At 41.6% G+C, this 25,947-nt stretch overlaps 1 protein-coding gene across 1 annotated transcript in view; it reads right to left on the reverse strand.

Moving 5' to 3' along the window:
* SCFD1 (sec1 family domain containing 1) overlaps positions 1 to 25,947 on the reverse strand; it is a 52,623-nt gene that overhangs the window by 5,385 nt on the left and 21,291 nt on the right. The window contains exons 13-22 of the mRNA XM_009910753.2: positions 25,698 to 25,771; positions 22,779 to 22,860; positions 14,347 to 14,443; positions 11,185 to 11,255; positions 10,232 to 10,311; positions 9,261 to 9,323; positions 8,168 to 8,243; positions 5,178 to 5,231; positions 1,051 to 1,103; positions 309 to 342 (exon numbers count right to left, since the gene is read on the reverse strand). Of these exons, the coding sequence (XP_009909055.2) occupies positions 309 to 342; positions 1,051 to 1,103; positions 5,178 to 5,231; positions 8,168 to 8,243; positions 9,261 to 9,323; positions 10,232 to 10,311; positions 11,185 to 11,255; positions 14,347 to 14,443; positions 22,779 to 22,860; positions 25,698 to 25,771 (684 nt within the window). The remainder of the gene's footprint in view (positions 1 to 308; positions 343 to 1,050; positions 1,104 to 5,177; positions 5,232 to 8,167; positions 8,244 to 9,260; positions 9,324 to 10,231; positions 10,312 to 11,184; positions 11,256 to 14,346; positions 14,444 to 22,778; positions 22,861 to 25,697; positions 25,772 to 25,947) is intronic.

A 25,947-nucleotide genomic window follows, 5' to 3' on the forward strand; every position in this document is an offset into this window, starting at 1 on the left:
ATCTTTGAGGTCTCTTCCAACCTTGGTGATTCAGTGATGATGATATTAATAAATCCCTGTCATTACCTCCAGAGGAAATACCTGATTTTGTTCCCCTCCACTTTTAGTTAATGCTGATACAGCTCTTTGAAAAGACTTCTTTGGAATAACAGCTAATTGTAATTAATACTGGACAGAATTGGTCTAAGTATTTTCATGTTTAAAAAGACCTCTCCTTTTCTTAACCATAACAAAAATGGCACTTCAGAATGAATTTTTTTTTTTCCCAACAAAAATGAACACTGGAAAAAAATGTCTCTGTGACTTACCTCCTGGAATGGATTTTTGTTTCTTGGAACTGAGCTATAAGAAGAAACAGAACCAAATTGCCACTTACATTAGATATAAATGTGTAAAATAAATGTCATGTGCACATCACGGTTATGGAACACTATTATCAGCCACAGTTATTGGTCAAAGCTATAAAGAAAATGAATTAAATTTACAAACTTCTGGTGTCATTCCTCTTCCCCTCTTTTTTTTGGGGGCAAAATAAACTGCATCCAACTCTCCCTTCATGTGCACAATACTACACAATGTGCAAATGCTTCAAGAAAAGCAAATGCAGCCAATTGTTAATGATTTGTTTCTTTTGCATACTTGTTAGCAAATGACTAAGGAAGGGTCATTTTCAGATTAATATTTTAACTGCTTAAAAAGGGGTTCAAGAAATTTTGGTGCACTGTGCCATGACTTTGTAATTCAACAGTGATAAATCTCCCAAGTTTCAAAGGAACCAAATGGTGCTACTCTGAAGAATTCTAACACTGGTTATTGCTAAGCAGGAGTAGATATTGCTGTGACTTATCTGATGTACAACGTTAGGAGCATCTTCAGTCCCTGCAACAGGAGATTAAACTCCCCTTGTGAATTTCTTTTGACATCAAGTGTCTTGACTTAGAATTCATTATTAAAATGAATTATTGTGGTCATCAAAGGTTTTTTTTTCCCTTCTTAATTTGTCCTTTTCACAGGGTACAAGGAGAGAAGCAAAACTCAAAGTGAACTCACCTGTCACTGCCTCGCAGCATCTTGGGGTCAAAATACCGGTAGTCATCTGTCTCCTGTCAAAAAGGATGTTTTTAATCTCAAAAGAGGATTTCTGCTTGTACCTACTACACTGGGCATCATTCAAACCAAGGCTGCTTCCCACTCAGCAAGCACATCATTCAAAAGTAATCGTGTGGTCCACTGATGTTTACAGGGTTCGTAGAGAACAAAAAGCGGATTGCTCTGAAAGGTGCTCTTGTGCTGCTTTGCTTCTGGCTCATCTAGAATGAGCTATTACAGAAACTACCCTGCTTGCTCAATAAATCCCAACAGCAAGGCAGTATGCAAAGAGAAAACTTAAGGTGTTAGCAGCTGTAGAAGGAAAGGACACAGCTAGTTGTAAACGCTGAAATTTTCCATGCTCCAGAGATCTGCTGTTGATTTAATATTACAAAACACTTTTATGGCAATGAATGCTAAATAGAAGATAGATCAAAATCTGCTACTGTTATGTAACTTAGCCTTTTCATTTCATGATTTATGACTACTATTAAACCAAAATTAAGCTCTTGATGCCACAAGAACTGGGAAAGTCTGACTGTCTAAACTGTATAAAAATTGTTTTGCTTCACCCAAAACACTGAGGCACTGCCACTGTTTTTACTGGCACTGAGCAGGGGGGTTGCCAATTATTATGGATGAAAACCAAAGCTTCTTAGTAACTCCTTCTGACAACTACTTGGTTTTGTTTCTGTATTTCATTTTGCTCCAGGTACTGTGAGGTTTAGTTTGTGGACAAACTGCCTGCAGAACTACAGTGCTTACATGCAAGATCCCTTTTGAGTCTTTTGAGGATTCTGTAGAGCAGAAGTAATTCTTCTTGAGTAGCAGACAGATTATCTGGGAAGTCTCTGAGAGCTCACAAAGCCTATCTCTAGTACTACAAAATATTTAGTATGCATGTGGTAGTTACAAACACGGCAAAGACAGCTACTTGATCTTATGGACTTTTATGCACTTATATTAAGTAAGTCTCTAATCCTCCAATTGGGCTTTAAAAAACCCCAACCAAACAGATCTGATTCACCCTGAACCTCTGTAAAATGCTTTAATATGCTCCACTGGCAATTTAGGCTGCATTTGAAAACTCTGCCAGCATACATGATTTTGGCAGCCTCATACCTAAAGGTGGTACAGCAACTCTGAAGTAATGAGAGAGCTGGGCATGGACAAATACTGCTAGACTAAAAGCATGGCCAGCAGATTGAGAGAGGGGATTCTGCCCCTTTATTCTGCTCTTGTGAGACCCACCTTGAGCATTGCATGCCCATCACAAGAAGGAGACAGAGCTGTTGGAGTGAGTCCAGAGGAGGGCCACAAAGATGATCCAAGAGCTAGAACACTTCTGCTATGAGGATGGGCCAAGGGAACTCGGGTTGTTCAGGCTAGAGAAGACTCCAGGGGGACCTTAGAGCTGCCTTAGTCTGCAGCAGGACTTTTCATAAGGGTGCTTAGCAATAGGACAAGGGGGAATGGTTTGAAGCTGAGGGAGAGTAGGTTTAGACTGGATCTTAGGAAGAAGTTCTTCAGTACCAGAGTGGTGAGACTGTGGAATAGGCTGCCCAGGTAGACTGTGGCTGTCTCCTACCTGGGGGTGTTCAGGGCCAGGTTGGATGAGGCCTTGAGCAGCCAAGTCTAGTTGACAGGCATCCCTGCCTCTCAACCCCTGGGAGGTTGGAGTAGATAGCCCCCTAAGGTCCCTTCTAATCTAAGCCTTTCTATGAATGATTATGAGTAAGTATTTAAAGAAGTAGTCTAACTATAGGTATTTTCAGAATCACAGGGTGGTATTGCCCAGAACTGTTCTGCCTATTGCTGCTCCTGCAAAATGTAGAAGAGCACAGGTGAAGACTCATCTGTCCTTTCTGGCAGCTGACAACAGAAGCAGCAGGGATAAGTGATTTACAGACAGCCCTACAGAGTTTTGCACACTGTAACATTCTGGTTAGGTTTAAAATTCCAGCTTGTGGCTGTTGGTGGCACGAGGTGCACGTTCCACAGATTTAATTTATTGTTGCATTTTGTATCTAGGAAATAATTTAGATTATTTACATTCCTGGTGAGAATTGTTTGACTTCTCAATGATGTGCTCTAATTTTGCTTTCCAACTTTGAGCTGTGTGTATGTTTCATATGATATTAATCACTGTGGTTGTAAGAGTCAATGAACTGTACAGGAGAATTTTTCTGTATTGTAAAAAATCCCAAATCTTAAGCTTTTTTCCCCCTGTTTTGTTTTGCCTGCAATGCAGCAATCTTCTGTTCTGGGTAACTGAAAAGGACTTCAAACGTCAGAAGACGAACAGAGGCCATAGTGATGTATTTCTACACATTGACCTTTTCCAGATACAATTTCACTTCTGTTAATGGCACAGCAAGTCTAAAAATATTCCACAATTACTCTCTGGCTTGCTTCTGTTAGCTGAAACCTACTCAAAAAGTTGCTGCCAATTTTCCTACAGGTTAGGAGAATCATCGCGTTTTAGGGCTTGCCTGGTCTTGTACAACTTCGACAGCAGGACTCCCCGTTTTGGGCAGTGAATTCCAGTCTCTGGCAAGGCAGTGAGATGTGAAGCTACTGTCTGACTGACTGGCTCAATCTCTGCTTTTTCAAGTAAGAAGTTCACTGGTTTCTCCAAATTATTGACATGATGGTGGCTGATACCTATTAAGTGAAATGTGATCCCATCAACAAATTGTCCTGTGTATGACTTGGAAGCTTTTCCAAATCAATTCCTAAACTTGTACCCTGAGCAAGCTGGTGTTGATTGACCCCCCCCCCCCCCCAGCGGTTTCATTTTCCACCTACAGGTAAGTTATCTGTACTTATTAACTTGGGCTTTCTCTATTATGTGTTCTGAGTGGCCTCTGCTGGTTGACCAGGTAAAATTAGCCCTGCACATCTTTTCCAGGGCTTGCAAATAGGGACAACGATTCCCTGCCACTGAAATTCATTGGCACTAAAACCAATGCCAGTTTGTTTGTTAAAAGAAAGCAATTTTTCTGCTAGTAATCATGACATATATTCACCCCTGCAGTAAGCAGGGACATCCCCAGCTAGATCAGGTTGCTCAGAGCCTCATCAAGCCTGACTTTGAATGTCTATGAAGGGCAGTTTAAGGAAAGCCAGGGTTACTTCCATGGTGATAACTTCCATATTTTATCATTATTTATCTCCCTTTGCACACAGTGAATACCTGATGGTGAAAGTGGACTACAAAGAAGGTTTTTAATCTTCTCCTAACCAGTATGAGATATTACAACTGTATCTCTCTGCCTGATGCTAATGCCACGAAGACAGCAAGACTGACAGGATGTGGCAAACATACTAAAGCTTTCTAGAGGAATGCTACTGGTGGCTTTTTCAGAACAAGTTTGTACATGGGGTGGTCTGAAGGAACAAAATACACAGCAAGGCTGCTTTGACTACACAAGGAGTATAAAAAAGGCTAAGGGCTATTTTTAACTGCAAATTCTAGCAAATGCCTTGACTATTTAGCTAATATTGAAACAGTTCAGAAGTTTGCAATTTATGGGACTCTGAGCAAATTTCCAGAGAAACAAGAGGAAAAGAGGACTTTTCTTACACAAAACCAACTCTGCTTGCAAACAGCAAGAGGTGGGGGTTGGTCTCTTCTCCCAGGCAACCACTAACAGAACAAGAGGACACAGTCTCAAGCTGCACCAGGGGAGGTTTAGGCTGGATGTTAGGAAGTTCTTCATAGAAAGAGTGATTGGCCATTGGAATGTGCTGCCCAGGGACGTGGTGGAGTCACCATCATTGAAGGTGTTTAAGAGGAGACTGGATGGGGTGCTTGGTGCCATGGTTTAGTTGATTAGATGGTGTTGGGTGGTAGGCTGGTTAGTCTTTTCCAACCTGGTCTATTCTATTCTATGCTATTGTGTTATATTTTCTTCTAAGCAGCAAAGCTTTAAAGATGTTGGAAACAGACTTTAAAATTTAAAAGGACTGATTCTGTGTGGTTAGACTTAAATTGCTTCATCATGAGAAGAAAAGGCCATGGTCTATTACATATTATAGCCTAGATATTTCATTTGTTGCACCTCTTTCCTTGCAGTTATACTCACAGGGTTTGACTTCATCTCCATAAGGTTGTCCAATATACGTGTGACTGGCAGGTTCTGGAAAACATAAGGGGAAATTAATGAGGCTGAAATGCTTACTGAGAATTATTCACAGGCCACACTTGCTTATGGAATAGTTACAGAGGATGTGAAATACTAAACACATGTTTTGTAGAATTTGAACATTTTTATCATCACCTGTATAGAAAAGGCAAAGCATCTAGCTAGAGGGTGAACAGAAAGTGGAAAAGAAGTGTGAAGACAGGAACAGAGCTGTATTTGGGTATTACCTAAATATATGCAGACATGTGGTGAAATATGAATTCTTATTAAAGAAATACCTTGCAGTTTAAGAAAAGAATTTTAAAGCTGAAAATGAAAACTAAGGTGTGAACCTAAACAAAAGGATTAATGTTGTCAAGCAATCCTGGCAAAAAAAGGTTTGGATGACCTGGGAAGGTATACACTGAGGTGAGATTCAAGATCATTCTTGCTTAGTTAAGATGGGCAACGTTAGCTTGGACAAAAGAGCTGAAGTATTAAACAGTCAAACCACTGAGGGAGAGAACTGGAAATGTATCTTGTTGACAGAATACATCAAAACAGGATATTCCAAAGGAGGATCTATGAGTAACATTGAAAAATGCTTTGCAAAAAGCCAATGTCAATCTCTGGAGGACTGAATAAGAATAAAAAATTAACTTTAATAGAAATGCCACAGACCTACACTGGACTTAGAAATATGAGGAAGAACAGCATTTTATTTGGCTACCCTAAAAATACCTGGAGAAAGGATTAAAAGCCAGAAAAAAAACATCCTGAAAATATCAGCAATGTGGTTTCTTACAACCCAAAACAAAGCAAGCCATTTTGTCAAGAATAACACTAATGTTCTTAAGCCATACATGTTAAAAGAAACAATGTTTAATAGAAGAGGGAAAGAAAGTTTCATTTAGGTTACAATTATTATACAAGGAGCAGTTATCTGAGGATACCTCTGTGGAAGATAACATATAAGCATGCTACATATTGAAATTCCCTCTGCTGTATTTCAGGACATGCCACTTCTCTGTAACTGCCCACTGCAACTTATCATATGGAGCTGCAGCAAAAGTCCTGCAGAACTGATTTCATAGAATGGCTTAGGCTGGAAGGGACCTCAGAGATCATCTACTCCAACATCCCCACCAGGAGTAGGGACACCTCTCAACCAGACTTGGCTGCTCAAGGCCTCACTCAGCATGGCCTTGAACACCACCAGGGAGGAGGCATCCACAGCCTCCCTAGGCAACCTGTTCCAGAGTCTCACCACCCTCATACTGAAAAGCTTCTTCCTAAGATCCAGCCTAACCCTACTCTCCCTCAGCTTCAAACCATTCCCCACTGTCATATTAGAATACATAGAATACATAGAATAAACCAGGTTGGAAGAGACCTTCAAGATCACCGCGTTCAACCCATCAACCAATCCAACACCACCCAAACAACTAACCCACAGCACCAAGCACCCCATCAAGTCTCCTCCTGAAAACCTCCAATGATGGCGACTCCACCACCTCCCCAGGCAGCCCATTCCAATGTGCAATCACTCTTTCTGTATAGAACTTTTTCCTAACATCTAGCCTGAACCTCCCCTGGCGCAGCCTGAGACTGTGTCCTCTTGTTCTGGTACTGGCTGCCTGGGAGAAGAGACCAACATCCGTCTGTCTACAACCTCCCTTCAGGTAGTTGTAGAGAGTAATAAGGTCCCCCCTCAGTCTCCTCTTCTCCAGGCTAAGCAACCCCAGCTCCCTCAGCCTCTCCTCGTAGGGCTTGTGTTCCAAATTGCTAGACACCCTTATGAAAAGTCCCTCTGCAGCCTTCTTCTTGGACCCCTTCAGGTATTGGAACGCAGCTCTAAGGTCCCTCCGGATTCTTATCTACTCTAAGCTGAACACTCCCAGACCTTGAATCATCTTTTGCTTTCCTTGACTACTCTCCAAAAGCCACAGACACAATTTTTAAAACCTTTTCTGTGACAGCTGAATCTTTTTCATGCATTACTTATGTGCATAATGGGATGAGTAAATGAACCACAACTACCCTAAGATTAACTATGTCAGAAGGCTGCACACATAGAGGTGAGATTTTACTTAGTTCTGATGTACTGCATTTCTAAGTTAAATCCTGATTCTTCCACTGAGAATTCTAATGTGAGGAGAGTGATCTTTTGCCTTAAAATGTTGATGTTCAAGTATTACAGGAGTAAGATTTTTAGCTCTAAGGATTTATTTCATAGCCATCTGATCAAAGTGTATATTGGAGGAAACCTGTCTGCTATAGGCAAGCAGGTTTCTGGGAACCCCAACTCTAAACTTCAGCTAACATGACTCAGACCACCAGGTGTCTTATTGCTGTTGTGTGTTTTCTTTTGGGGGGTGTATAGTGAAATTTGCAGGCAAGTTATGCTTGAAAATATTTTCTGAAGTGAAGTGAATGTTTGAAGACAGCCACATCATTATAAATCCACTTTGAGTTTCAAGCACATCTCAAGACTTTGGCTGCTGTAGATGTGAGAAAACTAGAAATGCTTGAATTTTAACTGAGCAGAGAACAAACACTGTCAGCCTTTCAATCTCTCTGGAATAGATGCATTTAACACATGCTGTTCTAAGTAAAGACACAGAGGGGTTTTTTATTGCTTATGAAGGTCTCCTCTATTTTGAGTATGCCACAGCTGCTCTTTCTAGAATGCTGAAATCAAGTCTTAATTGCATGCACAGAAATCTAGTTCCTTACAGGGGTATTAAAAGAAAACTGGAGCACTATTCATTATTGGTCTAAAAACTGGAAGCTACAAAGTGATAGATCTACCTACCAACAGAGCTTGATGGTTTGGGGTTTTGTTTTCTGTGCAATTAATTTTATTCACATGACAGAGGTGTTTAGTTGTTTGTCTAAATGCTGACAATGCTCAGGTGATAGACCTTTTGTTAATTGTTTTTCTCACTTACTTGTTGCTTCAGTACCAAGTTCTTCACTCCTTCCATTACAAACTGTGATCCTGTATTCATAACAAGTGAAAACAGACTGAAAGACAAAATAGAGATGATGTGTAAGACCTTCCTTTCTTCAATTTGCAGTCTTAAGCTTTATGCTGACATTGAGTTTCCATTAAAGTCCATGAGACTCAATTGCCAAGCCCTTCAATCTGTCATGAAACACGTTCTTCAAATCACAAGCCAACCAGGTGTATGGGAATACATCTGTCATCTAGCAGTTAGATCCTCACCTAGCAATAGGAGTCTTGAATTCTAGTCTCTTATCCATTGAACAGTTTAGTTTACAACTTCAGTAATGCAAGGACTTGAGTGCTCCTTTCAAGAGGCTGTCCTAATCACCAGTTAACAGAGGTGCTCAGTGTCTCCAACCAAACAGTAATTTTCCCAAGTGAGACAGCACTGGAATTCTCTCTAATCATATGCACCACAGTTTCCTCGTGGCAGTGCATTCCTGCAAGTAAAGTTAGTAATGAGGATTCAAATCCTCTCAAGCATGGAAATACTCCAGTCCCTCATCCTGTACCCTGTATGGAATATCTGTACCCTTAGCACAGTCAGTATCTTTCCTTTTCACTTCTTGAAATAAACAACTACATCTTTGAACAAGCAGCCAGACACCCAGGCCAGGCCATCCTAATGAAGAAGCAGTGTATTCTTGCATTCCTGACAGGCTCCAAGCCCTGGAGATAACCAGTTCTGAACACACAGGGCTGTTCTTCTGCCTTTGACTAAAGGCTCAAAATGGTGACAGTCATAGATGCTGTGCTGGTGCCAGATTCTTCCATGAGAGTACATTTAAGGTGCAGGTGCAGACTGTCCCTGTATTAAGTTACTCTGTGGATTTAGTCACAGATACTTTTATTTGCTTTTGGGTAAGTCCTAGGAAATGTTAAGAGGAGATGAGTGCTTGTAATTGTAACTTAAAACCTTTTACAAATAGGGAAATGTTTTATTCTGGGCCTTGCATAGCACTAATCACACTTCCAGTACTACTAAAATAAGCTAAAGAACCCAAAGGCTTACACACAACTAATAAAACACATACCCCGAAGGTTTGGGTTTAGTGTTTCCATAGCTGGTTGGAGCTGAAGCCATCTTTGTGAAAGCCCTGTGAAAGCAGAGGGAGAAATCAAATGTTTATCTCATGGCACATACTGCTGTAGAACATTCTACTCTGGTCATCTGTGAAAGTGAACGAACTTCTCCAACACTTCCAGGGAAGAACTATTTACTACATGCATCCCCTCTTGTGTAGAAATAGAATAGATGAGGAACTGAAACTAATTAGAATTCATACTTCCAAGATAGAAGACTTTATTTTGGTACCAACTAGAGTGACAGGCAGCATGGCCCTCTGGTATGAACCAAAAAAAAAAGTGGAGTGTGAATGAGCACAACTTTCCAGTAAGTTGTTTCTGTCTTGGATCATTAAATAAACTACTCTGTGTCATGTTGAGGAGCATTCTGGAATTACTGGAGTTCCATTTTAAAATAGGATTTGATAACAATGCTGAGTTCTATAAAGTTACCCAGCTATAGTGTCATGTAGGAGAATGTGTCCTGAGAAGGGCCATGAGGATGATCAGAGGGCTGGAGCTCCTCTCCTGTGAGGACAGGCTGAGAGAGTTGGGGTTGTTCAGTTAGGAGAAGAGAAGGCTCTGAGGAGGCCTTGTTGTGGCCTTCCAATATCTGACAGGGGCCTACAAGAAAGCTGGTGAAGGACTTTTTAGGGTGTCAGGTAGTGATAGGACTAGGGGGAATGGATCCAAGCTAGAGGAAGGGAGATTTAGGTTAGACATTGGGAAGAAGTTCTTCACCAGAAGGGTGGTGAGACACTGGAACACATTGCCCAGGAAGGTGATAGAAGCCTCATCCCTGGATGTTTTTAAGGCCAGGCTGGATGTGGCTCTGAGCAACCTGATCTAGTGGAAAGTATCCCTGCCCATGGCAGCGGGGTTGGAACTATATGATCCCTTCCAACCCTAACAATTGTGTGAGAAAAAAGAACCTACTTACTTCCATTGTTTTATGTAGCTCAAAGGAGCAAGGTTACAACCTGCATCCGTCAACGCTTTTTTGTACTGCTCCAAATCAGTCTGAAATGATCAAGTGGAGAATTGCAAAATGTTGAAACTACTCTTAACTCTCCATGTGGAAAGACCAAGATAACCTTAACTAAATATTAAATAAGCAATGTAAAGTTAGAGCATTAACCAAACTTCAAAAGTAATTGTGAGTCTTAATCCCACTTTCCACCAAGTATGAAAATAGAACTTGAAATGCAATTTGCTATGAGCAGATCTCATTGAACTTAACAGTAGCTGTGGAATTAAATCATGTGTACTTTCACATGTGGGAAGAGCCTTTTACATCAGCACCTTCTGAAAACCTGACAGAAAATTGGGTTTCTGTAAAATGTCACAGCAGAGAATGATAAAAATGAAGGGGAATCAATATACATTCATCAGAGCACATTCTCTTTGCCCAACTCAACACATTTTTTCTACCACATAATGCTTCTACAGTACAATAAAAATCTTCCTTGAAACGAATCATCCTAACTTCAAAAGACATATTAAGAAATGGGTCCCTGAATTATTCAGGTATTGGCACAAGAGGCCAATCCTTGAATACACAAGGACAGAGTGAAAAGAGTCACATTAACGTTTTGGCTTTTCTAATTCTGTTGGGCAAGAAGAGCAGAATAATGGGAAGTGTGCAGTAACTGTGAACTAAATCTTCCTGAAAGAAAATTTCCTTCTTGCTGGTCATCCAAATTCTTTGAAATGGTGGCAAATCAAGCCTTGTGAGCAGATTCTCTGATGACACTTCAGCATTTATTTGAAGCTTCACTATTTCCTGGGCATTTCATACTTTGCTTCCAAGAGAAGCAGAAATACCAAGCAATACCAAAAAAAGTCCTCTGTGGTAGAATTTGGTGTTGGAAGCTGTAAATGATAAATACATACCTCTGAAGGTGCCTGAGCTGAGCTGATGTAATAGATCAGAAATAATCGCATTTTGTCTTCTGGAGTGCCTGCTGCAGTGACAGGGGAGGGAAACACCACAGTTAAAAACCTACCATTGTAACTACACTGCTGTGTGAATTGCTCATCAGTACTAATTTAGGTACATCCAGACCTGCAGATATGACAACAGCTGTTACCTATAACCATGGCCTTGTTCAGTGGACAGACATTTAGCAATGTTGTTAGAAGTTGGGTGAGACTGGCTCATTGTTTCTGAGAGTTTACCTGCACTTCCCCCTTTTGCTTGTAGTTAATGCTACCCTTCAAGTGATATACTACTGTTAGGTAGTGGCCTTACTTTTTATTTAATGCAAGGACTGGAAGCATGAGCAGGGAGTAGATCCATCAAAGGGGGAGACTAAAGAAAACCCAGTGAAGTAAAAGTCACAGTAAGTTATTTTTTAGCTCCACAATTTGTTTATGCAGCTCTGTGGTTGAATGTACTGAAACATGAGGGCTGCAAAAGCACTTAGGAGAACTTCTGGTCAGGAAAAAAAATCCTACACTTCCAACTTGCCTTCAGGAAGGACTCCACCTCCTAAATCATCTTTGGTCACGCCACTTGATGGACAAAAACATTGCTACAGGTTGTTGGGAAGTATTATCAATGGCAATCAAAATTCCTCTCTCTCAGATCGTAACAATGATGTGGCTGTAAGCTATAACCTACCCTGGCAGATTCTGACCACCATCTACTTGTCTCTAGGAGACAATCTCTGCTGGTGAAGGACCATAGTTTGAAATGAGGATTTCAGAAGTATAACTTCTCAGAACAAGCATTTCCAATTTGTACTGCAATGCTTCAATTAAAAAGCTGGATACCTTTAGATATGCTACAATGTATTATAGAAGTGAACTTTCTTGTACTTGGGAGAAAAGAGGATGGCTTTCAGTTTGGATGGCTTTGTGTGTGTGTTTGGGTTTTTGTGGATTTTGTTTGTTTGGCTTTTTTTGGTGGGTTTTGTTTGTTTTGGGTATCTCACTCCCCCAGTATGGAATGTGGATCATGTCAGCAGGGGATCATCTAATCTAATCTGCAGCTTTTGTTTATGTATGAGCATATATTTAGTTTGACAGAAGTTAAGAGTAGGTGCTGTCAAAATGAACATTTATTTGCCTGGAAAAGCTGTACCAAGTCATAAGTCTTATTAACCTTTACAAAACAGAATCATAGAATCAGTAAGGTTGGAAAAGACCTCAGAGACCATGAAGTCCAACCTATCACCCAACACCTCATGACTAACTAAATCATTGCACCAAGTGCCATGTCCAATCCTTTTTTGAACACCTCCAGGGTCGGTGACTCCACCACCTCCCTGGGCAGCACATCCCAATGGCCAATTACTCTTTCTGTGAAGAACTTTCTCCTCACCTCGAGCCTAAACCTCCCCAGGCACAGCTTGAGACTGTGTCTTCTTGTTCTGGTTCTGGTTGCCTGGGAGAAGAGACCAACCCCCACCTGTCTACAACCTCCTTTCAGGTAGTTGGAGAGAGCAATAGTCTCCCCTGAGCCTCCTCTTCTCCAGGCTAAACAACCCCACCTCCTTCAGCCTCAAGCCAGAAGATCAAGAACTGAAGAAACTCAAAGCCCAGCTCTCAAGGTAGACATCCATGTGGGAGTTCACTTAGATATAAAAAGCACTAAAAACATTCTAACTACAGTAATTGACTTGGGTACCTCAAGGGTATTGGAACACTGGAACAGGTTGCCCAGGGAGGTAGCTGAGGCCCCACCCCTGGAAATATTCAAGGTGAGGCTTGACAGGGCTCTGGGCAACCTGGTCTAGTTGAGGATGCCCCTGCTTACTGCAGAGGGGGTTGGACTGGATGACCTTTGGAGGTCCCTCCCAACCCAGAGCATTCTATGATTCTAGATGACTTGAAAACTTGGACTTCTAGCTTTTTTCATTACTTCCCTGATCACTGCCTTTGATTCACCTGGAATGTGCCAGCCCCTAGCATGTCCCTCCCTGGGCCTATTTACCACATTCACAAACTCCTCTAGGGTTTGTACTCACAGGAGTATAAGTAGTCTCAGAGAGTGTAAGTGGTATTTTGTTTTACTACAAGATAATAAAGTTTAAAAAATCTGTGGTTGTATTGTGTACACTTTACTAAATCTTAGGAAAACCACTTTGTCTGGCAAAAGTACTTAACTCTTCACAGAGCAGTGGTGTAAAGCATAGCTGTGCTGAACAGCTATGACACCCAGCTCAGTTGCCTGTAAATCTTCATTATTTTTTGCTAGGTCTGTGACAGCACAGAGAAAGAAAACTTTTTAACCTAGAACAAAACAATCTTATTCTATAACCAAAATCCTGAAGGTACCCTTTAAGGCTACTAATTAAGTGATGAAGCAAAACAAAACCTGAGGATATGAGAGGCTGAAAGGAGAGCTGATGCTGTGATACTTTGCACAGCTGAGAAGGCCCATTCTGGTCTCAGCCTTTTACAGAATGACCCCTACTGACTCTTGCTAATAGAGAATCTGAGCATCACCCAGTGTGCAAGCTTTGTTATGTATGAACCACACAGGAAACAGAAGCTGGGGTGCATTGCTCTTGGATGATGGAAACAGACATGCCACAGCTGGGTCAACAAATGCAAAATTCCAGGCAAGCCTCTCAGTGAATTGGCTGATTTATGCCTTCCCTTCTCTCCACCTTCTCCCAGCCATCTTTTTTCCTCACAGACAAGCAAGAGCTACCTACATCACAACTCCTTGCTTCTATGAAATGCCCTTTTTCATTCTGTGAGAGATGTTAAGTGTTATAAAACATGCAGTAGGGTTTGAAAGCATCCTGTTGTTCAGACCACACAGGTCTGAACTGCAGCACAAAAGTGGAAATACTTTGACCTTTAGACACAAGGAGTTAGGAAAGCATTTTAGTGGAGCTGCAGAGGTTGCCAATATTGTGGATATTACTCAACCAAAACACTCAACTCTCTAGACTGATACCAAGAAGCAATAAAAAGCTGTTTTCTTTTCAAGTCTTGCAAAGGTTGCACATAAGCTCTTTACAACCCCGAGGTCCCAGTGGGCACAGATTTATTGTGGATCTTGACAAATCTTATACCAAATTGAGACTTAAAAGAACTCACCATCTGGGTCAGAGATCATGTCCAGAAGGGATTTATCCAGAGTGGATTTGCTCATTATTTTTTCCTCATATTCAAAGTAGACGTCCAGCTTTCGACTCTGATTAACAGGAAGTGTTAGGGTTAGCATCTTTAAGACTATGAAAGAATATTTATCTCCTCTTCAAAAAAATTACCTACTTGGAGTTATCAGCAAGACTTTACAGACATTTATTCTAAAATAAAACTTCAGTCAAAATAACTAATGCCTGCATTACAGTATAGTTGTATTAAGCCTCAGGAATTGGACACTGCTGTGATTCTTACATTAAAAGTGAAAATTCAAGTCAAAAAAGGGATGTGTGACAGGGAAATGAACTGGAAGAGGAGCTTTGTTTTCAACTGTGGTCTGGCCATAGCTGAAAACTACATGCTGCAACAAGAAATCAAGTGAGTATGATGACCAATCTACGCTGAACCTCGAGTGTCTCGATCTACAAGGCAGCTGCTGACTTGGGCTGGTACCAAGCCACCTTAGGTCAAAGGCTTGCTTGTAATACATTCACATCAAAGAGGACTTCACAATTAGATTCTCTTGCTAAAACTGCAAAAGAAGTCTCTCATTCTGCAATGAAACATGAAGATCAAGCTGTGAAAACCCTTTTTTAGGGAGGATGGCACAAGGAATTAATGAGGCAAAAGCTCTGTGGAAGACATCACATGGCTGTGCAACAAAGGACTGCATTGCAATGCATCTGCATGAACAGACAAGCTTTGCACTTCTCAACCACTGTATCACTGCCACACAATCTAGAGATAAAAAGACACATTCCCAAACTTCTTGTAAAACCTTCTGTTACATCACAGACCATTCTGAGTGTTTGAACATTAAAATGTAACATCACAACAAATGTTACAACTACTTGGCTTACAAAAATCTCAATATTCAGGAACTAGCTATATCTTGGTGTTTGGATGCATTCAGCTTTCTCTTGGCTCAAAGAAGAGAGGATCTCCATTTCCATTCCCACAAAACTGTGAGGAGTGGCTGACACATTCCATAAGGCTGTGCTGCCATTCAGTGGAGCCTGAACAGGCTGCAGAGTTAGGTGGAGAGAAATTTAATGAAATACAAGGCCAAATGTCTTACACCTGGGAAAGAACAACCCCATGGACCTCTATAGGCTGGGGACTGACCTGACCTGAAAGGGTCCTGGGAGTCCTGGTGGACAGGAGAGTGACCACGAGCCAGCAATGTGCCCTTGTGGGCAAGAAGGCAAATGGCATCCTGGGGTGTATTAGAAGGGGTGTGGCTAATAGGTCAAGAGAGGTTCTCCTCCCCATCTACTCTGCTCAAGAAGATGATGTTAAAAGAGTTTGAAGTATAATAGTACTGGTGAGACCACATCAGGAATATTCTGTCCAGTTGTGGGCCCCTCACTTTAAGAAGGGCCTCTGGGAACGGCTTCATAGAGCCCAGCACAGAGCCAGAAAGATGCTGAAGGGAGTGGAACATCTCCCTTCTGAGGAATGCCAAGGCAGCTGGGAGAAGACTTTAGCTTGGAGAAGGGGACACCAAGGGGTGACCTCATTCATGTTTATAAAGATGTGAAGATGTGACTTCCATTACATTCCCTTGCTTTTTGTATTTTAACTACATTTCTATCTCCTTACATGGAGCTAAATTCAGTATTTTTTAAGTTTAAATTCTTTTTTTCCCCAGACAAAAAGCATCCAACAACAACAAATTATCTTGACATGTGGAAACTTAGTAAGATAAACACATTGCTGCTGAATATGGCAATGCCCATGGATCAGGTAGTGATAGGACTAGGGGGAATGGAATGAAGCTGGAGGTGGGGAGATTCAGGCTGGAGGTGAGGAGGAAGTTCTTCACCATGAGAGTGGTGAAGCCCTGGAATGAGTTGTCCAGGGAGGTGGTTGAGGCCCTGTCCCTGGAGGTGTTTAAGACCAGGCTGGATGAGGCTCTGGCCAGCCTGATCTAGTGTGAGGTGTCCCTGCCCATGGCAGGGGGGTTGGAACTAGATGATCCTTGTGGTCCCTTCCAACCCTGACTGATACTATGATACCTGACTTGGTGATCTGTTTAAGGCAGATTTATTCAGATGGCCATTAGAAGTGCACAAGACCAAAAGAAGATTCACTGCTACACTGTGGTTGCTTACAGAACAACTTTTAACTACAATTATGCAATCCAAACATGAGACACTTTCAATTTTAAGAACAGATTTGCAGTTGTTAACTTACTTGGGAGCACAAACTAGGTAAAATTCTTTTCAGCCATGTGCAACTTGATGACTTTTTGACTCAGACTGCTGAACCAACCAGCCTAACCATGGCAAACTCACTGGTTGCATGGATTTGCTGTACTTTGAGCCTAAAATGAGTAACTAAAGGTACGTGTACACTTGCTCTCCTCAAAACCTTTAGACAATTCTAAAGTGTGAACTTAGCACTCTTGGGGATAAAACAACCCAGAAACAAAGTGAAAATCTTAAAACTCCAGGCCCTTTGTTCCCACCTACAAAAGGTAAGCAACAATCTAAAATCTTCAAGACTCTCTTTCTGATGAGACAGAAGCATGAACTAAAGAGAGAGATCAATATGGTGAGTTTATTCAGCTGCTTCCTCACTAGGTACCAAATGAAGGTCACCAGCAAATAGGCTAATTAGCATCTTAACACTGTTTTGCTCAGAATTAGATGGGCACCTAATCAAATCTCATATGGGCTACTGAATAACCTTAAACACTTCAGGTTACCTTTTGACAGATTTCCCAGATATGCCACAGCAATGAGACAGTTACTTCCCGAGCAGCCAACTTGTCTAAGAAGTGCTGATAAGAAGCAGATGTCCCACTTAATTTAAGTAAGTGCAATTTTGCTCGCTCAATGGCAAACTCACAGGCATGCCAAGAGGAAAAGCTGGGAAATGGGAGCTAAATAATCCTGTAGGTTCAATGAAAAAAAAAGACAGCAAGAAGAGGTTCTTATGGGTGCCAAGCTGGCAAGTGAGGTGAAGAAAAATAATCATAAAAAGCAGTAATAAAATCAAGATATATTTACATCTATTTCCTTTCTGCCTCCTGCCCTTGATTTCCTACTATGACATCTTTTAGCAAAGATGTTGAGTTGCTGGAACATGGCCAGAGAAGGGCAACAAAGCTGGGGAGGGGTTTGGAGCACAGCCCTGTGAGGAGAGGCTGAGGGAGCTGGGGTTGCTTAGCCTAGAGGAGGCTCAGAGGAGACCTTATTGCTGTCTACAACTACCTGAAGGGAGGCTGTGGCCAGGTGGGGGTTGGTCTCTTCTCCCAGGTGGCCAGCACCAGAACAAGAGGACACAGTCTCAAGATGCACCAGGGGAGGTTTAGGCTGGATGTTAAGAGGAAGTTCTTCACAGAGATTGGCCATTGGAATGGGCTGCCCAGGGAGGTGGTGGAGTCACCATCACTGGAGGTGTTTAGGAAGAGACTGGTTGGGGCACGTGGTGCCATGGTTTAGTTGATTAGATGGTGTTGGATGATAGGTTGGACTCGATGATCTCGAAGGTCTTTTCCAACCTGGTTACTTCTATTCTATTCTATTCTATTCTATTCCATTCCATTCCATTCCATTCCATTCCATTCCATTCCATTCTACCCTACCCTACCCTACCTTGTTCTACACCAGCCTCATTCAGGAGACCTTTTTGTCTGCCAGTCCAGGACAGGATTTATATTGCATTTCAAGTGCTCACTTCAGCTTGCTTTGTCTTTTTTTTTTTTAATAACAGATTTGTGAAAGCTTTCAGCTTAGCATCTTTACAAATGGTCTGTTGCAAGCCAAAACTTCTTTTAGGGAAAATTACTGAATCCCTACCTGAGCACTGCATTCCAAAATGAACACAGAATTCTTTCTCTTTTAAGCAGAGAAGTGGAAGCAAGACTCATCGAAATCTCTTAGGGGGTCATTTTTGTAAGGATTTGCAGGAGGCTCTCCTGTTCTCTTTACAGCACAAATATTCTTCCTTTTAGGGAGACAGAGAATGTGTCAGAAGAAATGAAATTTTCTGAGAAATTACTGGGAGGAACTTCTCAAAGATCCTGACAAAAACCAACCAGGACTAGCAGCCTGCAGAGTGCCTGAGGTTGGTCAGGCAGTTACAGTGCTCATGACAAGAGGAGGAGAAACTCTGAGAGAAGGTCACCTCCCTTTGACTGAACTGCACAGAATGATGCTGGAAAGGTCACTAACTCAACTCAGAAGAAGCTGTTGTTCACTGGAAAGTTACTAAATTATCAGCTCTCAACTACAGAAAGCCAGCCTGACCCACTGTGATATATATATTGCACAAACACCATTTCTCTTCACACAGCAAGGCAGAAGTGTAATCTCATTTCAAATAGTTAAAACAGTGGAGTTCCTTTATAAAATATGAATTTGATAATTTGAAAAGCTACTGGTAATCTCAGCAATGGAACCAGCCAAAGTATCAGGCCTTGAGAGCAAGCAAAATTGGAGATACATGGCAAGAAAATGATGTAGGAATTAAAACCTCACCCCTAAAGCACTTCTACCTTGGTTTTATCTAATCTACCCCCTCTCCAACTGTAGAAATCTCTGTCCCAATTTAACACATTTCAGTAATCCCAGCATTCATTTGAGAATGACATGCAAATATACACATTACTTGAAACTCTAGAGCAGTTAGAAAGATGCCCACAATTCCAGTCCTAAATCTGTTATCTGTTGAGTACCTTCAGTCACCAGCTGCTTCAGACAAAACCCAATGAATGCAAACCAAGGATGCATTTGTTCTAAGCACTGACAATAAATACTTGATGTTTCACTTTGTGAACCATTATTTCACTAAACAATTAGATATGCCAGAGAAGAGATGATTTGAGAGAAGTGACTCTGCCACTTTGCTCTAGTAAGATCTCACCTGGAGTGCTGTGTCCAGTACTCTGTACTCTGGAGCCCTCAACACAGGAAAGACATGTGTCCAGAAGAGGGCCATGAAAATGATCAGGGAGCTGGAACACCTCTGCTATGAGGACAGGCTGAGTGAGCTGGGGTTGTTCAGCCTGGAGAAGACAAAGCTCCAGGGAGAGCTAAGAGTGGACTTCCAGTACCTGAAAGGGGCTTCCAAGAAGGCTGCAGAGGGACTGTTTCCAAAGGCCTGCAGGATGAGGGGCAATGGTTTCAAACTAGGGAAGAGCAGACTTAGATTGGATGTTAGGAAAAACTTCTCTCCCATGAGCGTGGTGGAATACTGGTATAGGTTGCCCAGGGAGGTAAGTTGAGGCCCCATCCCTGGAGATACTGAAGGTGAGGCTGGACAAGGCTCTGAGCAACCTCATGTCCCTGCTCACTGCAGGGGGTTGGAGTAGATGACCTTTGGAGGTCTCTTCCAACCCAAACCATTCTATGATTCTATGACAGCTGCCAGGACTCATAAGTACATGATTCATTTCTGTTTTCCTCTTGCTGTGTTGTAGAAACCGATCCGAGAGAATGTGGAAAGCAGCTGTAAACTGAGCACTAAATACAACCACAAGGAGAATTAAATACACTTAGTACTTCTAAAACAGGTCTCATAGCATTCTTCCCACAGATTCTCATCTATTCAGTGAAGAAAAATGCTTAAAAATTAAGGTAGTGGCAAAACTTAATGGACAATGCAAGCAGTTTGTTCTGAAGTAGGAATGTGCTCCAAATTATTTCAGAAGTTAAAATATAGTAACCTGAGGAAGAACACAGCACCACACTGTGTGCCAGGAGTGTGGCCAGCAGGGCAAGACAGGGCACTTTGCCCCTTTACTCTTGGCAGACCCCACCTTGAGTACTGCATCCTGTTCAGGTGTCCCCATCATAAGAAGGACACAGAGCTGTTGGACCAAGTCCAGAGGAGGGCCACAAAGATCACAGTATCACCAAGGTTGGAAGAGACCTCAAAGATCATCAAGTCCAACCTGTCACCCCAGACCTCAGGACCAGACCATGGCACCAAGTGCCAAGGGCTTCAACATGGCTATGAGCATAGGCTGAGGGAGTTGTCGGTGTTCAAGCCAAGAGAAGAGAAGGCTCCAGGGGGTTTTCAGAGCTGGACTCCTTCAGAGTACTCTCCTTCAGAGAAGGACTTTTCATAAGGGTGTCCAGCAATAGGACAAGGGGAATGTGTTGAAGCTGAGGGAGAGTAGTTTAGACTAGATCTTAGGAAGAAGTTTTTCAGTACACAGGTGGTGAGACTCTGGAATAGGCTGCCTAGGGAGGTTGTGGCTGCCTCCTCCCTCGGGGTGTTGAAAGAGATTGGATGAGGCCTTGAGCAGCTGAGTCTAGTTGAAAGGTGGCCCTGCCCATAGTAGGGAGGTTGGAGTAGATGATCCCTAAAGTCCCTTCCAACCTAAGCCATGCCATGATTCTAAGATTCACACTAGCTACTCATGACTTGCCAAAAAAATTCACTTTTATAATAATCTGGTTTAGTTCCTGCGTGATCTGCTCCAGGTGATCCTGCTCTGGCAGGGGGGTTGGACTGGATGATCTTTTGAGGTCCCTTCCAACTCCTAACATTCTGTGATTGTGTGTAAGCTTTTCAACTGTATGCAAAACCTACTCACCATAGCCTCAAGGTGCCATCAGAATGTCTTTTTAAAAGTACTGGCTGAGACACTGCCTGTTCTCAGAGTATTTTTGAGGAATCAAAAACTGAGTTAGTGTATCATCCTGCACATTAAAATTCCACAGCTTGCTTGACCTATATACTTTTTGTATCACTGGTGAGTGAAAAGGGGAGAAAATGGACAGGACAAGGCAGTTGGAAGAAGCTTTACAGTAAATGGCTTCAGTGTAGGCAATTCCAAATTAAAATAAAACCCATGTGCTTTGGTGTTAGTTTAAATATCTGGAGGTGAAAGAAGTGATTCTAAATTAAAAGATGATAGAGATGCATGCATTATCAGTATAGGAAGAAGCTGCATGCCTCTGCCTGACAGTCTCTGGACAGGTATAGAATAAAAAGGCAATGAGGCTGAGCAGGATTAAGGAGAAATGGACCACCACTGCCTGGGAGCTCTCTCATAAGAGGCTGTCCTTCAGAGGAGAGAGTCTGAGGACTAGCAGAGTGCTACAGCAGAGGGACCCTATGGTAATTCCTTCCATGTCTAGGTAACAGAAAAGTGTGTCACTGTCACCTAATGGAGAATGAACAAGCACATCTGACTGCAGCCCACCACCAAGAGGACACTGGTGATCAAACAGATGTTACTGCCATTCTACATCCTGCTCTGAAACCTGTCTTCCCTTCAGCATTTAAAACACCACTGGTGTCAGCCTGCCATGCCTGTCTCAGCACCTTTCATAGAAAACTAAGTATACAGACAAGGCCTCCAATGAAATATTGACATTGTCAACTACTTCCCCCCTCCAATGGTATTAATGTACTGCTTTTAAATTGCCAGATATGAGAACTGGCATGCTGAGTAGTGCAAAAGCACATGAACTAGCCCCTCCAGTAATGAGCCAGAAGCCCACTTTTATCTCTTCCTCAATGTTACAAAGATGTAAAATGAATTTAAGTATTAACATTCAGAATGAATCCTTTGCTCATTTATAGTATTTGGTTCAGCAAAACATCAGGAGCAATAATAATTGAGGACAGATGTTATGCACTTTACAGATGTTAAAATTAGCTTCAAAACACACTGCCTTCCATGAGTTTTAAATAGCACAGCATAACATTTTGTAGCTATTGATTTCCAGTGAGACTCAGTGCTTGAATCGCTTTCAAAATCAGAATTTCAGTGCTTCTGAAAGCCTCCTCTCTGATTTCTGCTCTCACTAGGAAAACAGATCCATCTTCCAAGTTACCCTTCTTGATACTGAAACTGCAAGCTCTCTGATAAAAGAGCAGCAGGCCTGAAAAGAGGGAAAGCATCTTTCTGAAGTGCTTAAATTATGCTCAAGACATCTAACAGACCTCACTGGAAAGATCAGGTTAGTGACAGGCAGCATTATTGCCACACCTCTGGTTATCACTATTGGTGGTGAACAGTAAACAGTAGCTTTCTGATAAACAGAACAGAAATCTGATCAGCCTGAAGTCATAACTTGCCAGTAAATGAAACACTTCCTTCATAATCTTCTAGAAAGACTTTAACCCACAATAAATGCTGTGGCAATCATAAAAAAAAATAACATAAGAGTGTACTAATAAATTCTGATAAGAAAAACATAGATTCTGATAAGAATAAAATGATGTTTACTTGGCTTTCTACACAGAGGCATTCAAAATTCATTCCCTCTCACCCTTCAACACTACCTAAGGTCATACAGTGATTCCTGTAAGAGGCAGCACAACTGAGAAGGCTCACTTATCTTACTTCACCTGCTCAATTTATTTCTCCAGGTAAGGAGCACTACAGGTAGAGAACTGAAGTTGGAGAGCAATCATACCTTTATATGCTCCAAAACAGCTGTTGCAACATTTGTGTGAAGATCAATGAGCCTCTTCTTTTCCAGAAGTTCTGGAAGAGAGCTGAAGAGATTAAATACAAACTAACCTGCTGAGGTGCACAGTTAGTTGAATTGTGTATTGCATTGAGTCAGTATGAAAGAAATTAGAGAATCATAGAAGAGATTGGCTTAGAAATGACCTTTAAAGATTACTGAAGTCTAAAACTATATAACACAGTAGGGTTTGAACTAAAAGTTAGGAAGCATAAATGTAAGGATTCTCCTAACAGAAGGATACCCACATCCAATGTAGTAAACCAGGCTTTTACCCTGAGTAGCAAAAAAAAGTACACACAATGGGGGTAACTTAATATTTGTATTGAAAGCTTGTGATCAACAACAGATGCATGCCCTCTTGATGTAAACAAACAAACTACCAGAATTATGGCTGCTGTAATCAACATCGAGTTCATGTCTGATACATAGAGAAGTGTCAATATCAGTCAAATAATAACTCTCTGTCAAATACTAGCAAATAACATGAAATGTTTATGAAGTAATACTACAAAGATCTGTCAGATAAACACAAAACCTCTGATGCCCTGGAATTTGTTGTAAGTGCTTCTGCAGAGAACACAGCCCTCTATGCAGGATTCCTGATGGAAATCTTTTATTTTGTGACATGGGAAGCCATGGTTAAATTCACTTAAAAGTTTTGTTACTTCAGGTGTTTTGATCTACGTGACTTCCACAGCTGGCACATAGGCATCACGTATGGAAAAGACACATCGCATACATAAATGACACTTTCACAGCCAAAAGCACAGTGAGCAGATGTGAAGGTACTTAATGACACTGACTGCAAGACCTGAAGAAATGTAGAATCATAGAATGGTTCAGGATGGAAGGGCCATCTAAGTCCAAACCCCCACAGTCAGCGGGGACATCCTCCACCAGACCAGGCTACTGAGAACCTTGTCAAGACTGACCTTGAATATCCCCAGGGATGGGGCCTCAACTACCTCTGTGGGCAACCTCTTCCAGTCTTCTGCCACCCTCATGGGAAAGAACTTGTTCCTGACATCCAATCTACATCTCCTCTTCTCTCATCTCAAACTATTGCCCCTTGTCCTATCCCTGCAGGCCTTTGTTAAAAGTCTCTCTGCAGCCTTCTTGAAGGCCCCCTTCAGGTATTGGAAGTCCACTCTTAGGTCTCCCTGAGGCTTTCTCTTCTCCAGCCTGAACAACTCCAGCTCCCCCAGCCTGCCTTCACATCAGAGGTGTTCCAGCCCCCTGATCATTTTGGTGACTCTCCTCTGGACCACCAGAGCTGAAGGCTCCAGAGCTGGAGGCAGTACTTCAGGTGATTAAAGGAGGAAAGAAAGTTTGGTTACTTAACCATGAAATGAAGCCACCAAGTTTTCTTTTTTCCTTCAAGCAATCACACAATCAATGTTACCTATGGTGACTGGCCACAAATGACCTTAAAGCTGCCTTTGTAAAGGACTCACACCTCTGTTTTTTAATTACCAGGAGATATTCTAAAATTTTCTAGACAATTTTAAAGCCTAAGACAACCCTGAAGGGTATCTCTTTCTGTTAGCAGACAGTGGACAACAAAACCAACCAAGTCTAACTTGATTATTGAATCAAGTTTAATCAAACATGCCTAAAAGGAAGATCTCAATGGTATTTGGACTTCTCAGTCCTAAAGATTAGAGCCATAAATTTCAACAGGAGAGTTTACTGTGTTAGACACTTTTCTGAGGTAGGACAGGATCTGCTTTAACAATGCCAGATTATACAAGAGAGTCATATGGAGGCTAACTGAACAGTAAAACTTCCTGATGAAGCTTTAATCATCAGACCTGAATTATTGTTTGCTATCAGTTTGAAGCTTTTGATGCCTGTCAGTCACTTTTACACTTTGCTGCTTCAACCTAAACCCCAGCATCCTGAAATGTACAAAACCTTTCACAATTTTTATGGGTGGAGCTTGGAAACATCTGTTCCATTTTGTTATATTGTCTGGTCCATCACACTGCCTAATTCCAATCAAATTCTAACCATGGCACAGCATACAAAACTTCTGAAACTCAGAGACTACTAACTAATGCAGACACATGCTGGATTTCACAGGACACTGGGCATATCACCTCATCTAGCCTCAGACTGATTATCCTTCCTTCTTCCTTCTGATTGGGGTCTTTGCAAAAGGCAGCAAAATGAGCATGTTCCTTTCTCCAAGCCATCAGCAGAATGAAAACCAGATTTACAATGAGGAGCAAGTCTAAATGTCAGATTTACAATGAGGAACAAGTCTACATCTCAGATTTACAAAGAGGAAAACCAGATCTACAATGAGGAGCAAGTCTAAATGTCAGATTTACAATGAGGAACAAGTCTACATCTCAGATTTACAAAGAGGAAAACCAGATTTACAATGAGGAGCAAGTCTAAATCTCACTTTCAGTGTCATACATGATGGCTAGGTTTCCAAAAGCAAGAGAGGGTCCTTAATGACTTCAATCTTGCCAATGGATGTCACAGTAACTGTGTTACTCAAAATGGATTTATACTTTGTGCAAAGCAAGTAGATGCTTCAGGAAGCACATTTCACTAAGGAAGCAATAAAGAGAGAGAGAGTTGGGTTCTTCTGGTGCAAGAGTGTAAGCAAATCTATGGTGCACCTAGATAATTCAGTTCTGCTGGGGAAACACTCCAGAGCCATGGACTTGCTACCTGTCTAGGACATTGCATTAATTATTTACCAGAATTATAAAGCATTTCAACTCTATTATTGAGCTCAAAAGCCTGCTTCTGAGGCTATTTCAAAAGGTATTAAAAGGGAAATGACACAAAGAATAAGAAATGGTTCCCAATTAATTAAACAATCATGCATTATTGATGATTACTTACCTGACAGCTGAAGTTAGCTTAGCTGTGTTATCAGAAAGCATACTTATTGCTCCTTCGTCCTCCCCTTCTATACCCTGGGTTTTGGAAAAGGATTTGGAAAGGGGAATAAAAGTAGTCATAAATACAAAGATCACACGTGCAAATACAGTCAGTGCATTCAGAACCTCTTTTCTCATAGCAGTATGAATGTCTGGGCTGTGTTTTACAGTTAATATGGAAGTTGTATAAACATGATACAACTAGACATAAG

Source organism: Dryobates pubescens, chromosome 5 (assembly GCF_014839835.1).
Source record: "Dryobates pubescens isolate bDryPub1 chromosome 5, bDryPub1.pri, whole genome shotgun sequence".
NCBI lineage: Eukaryota > Metazoa > Chordata > Aves > Piciformes > Picidae > Dryobates > Dryobates pubescens.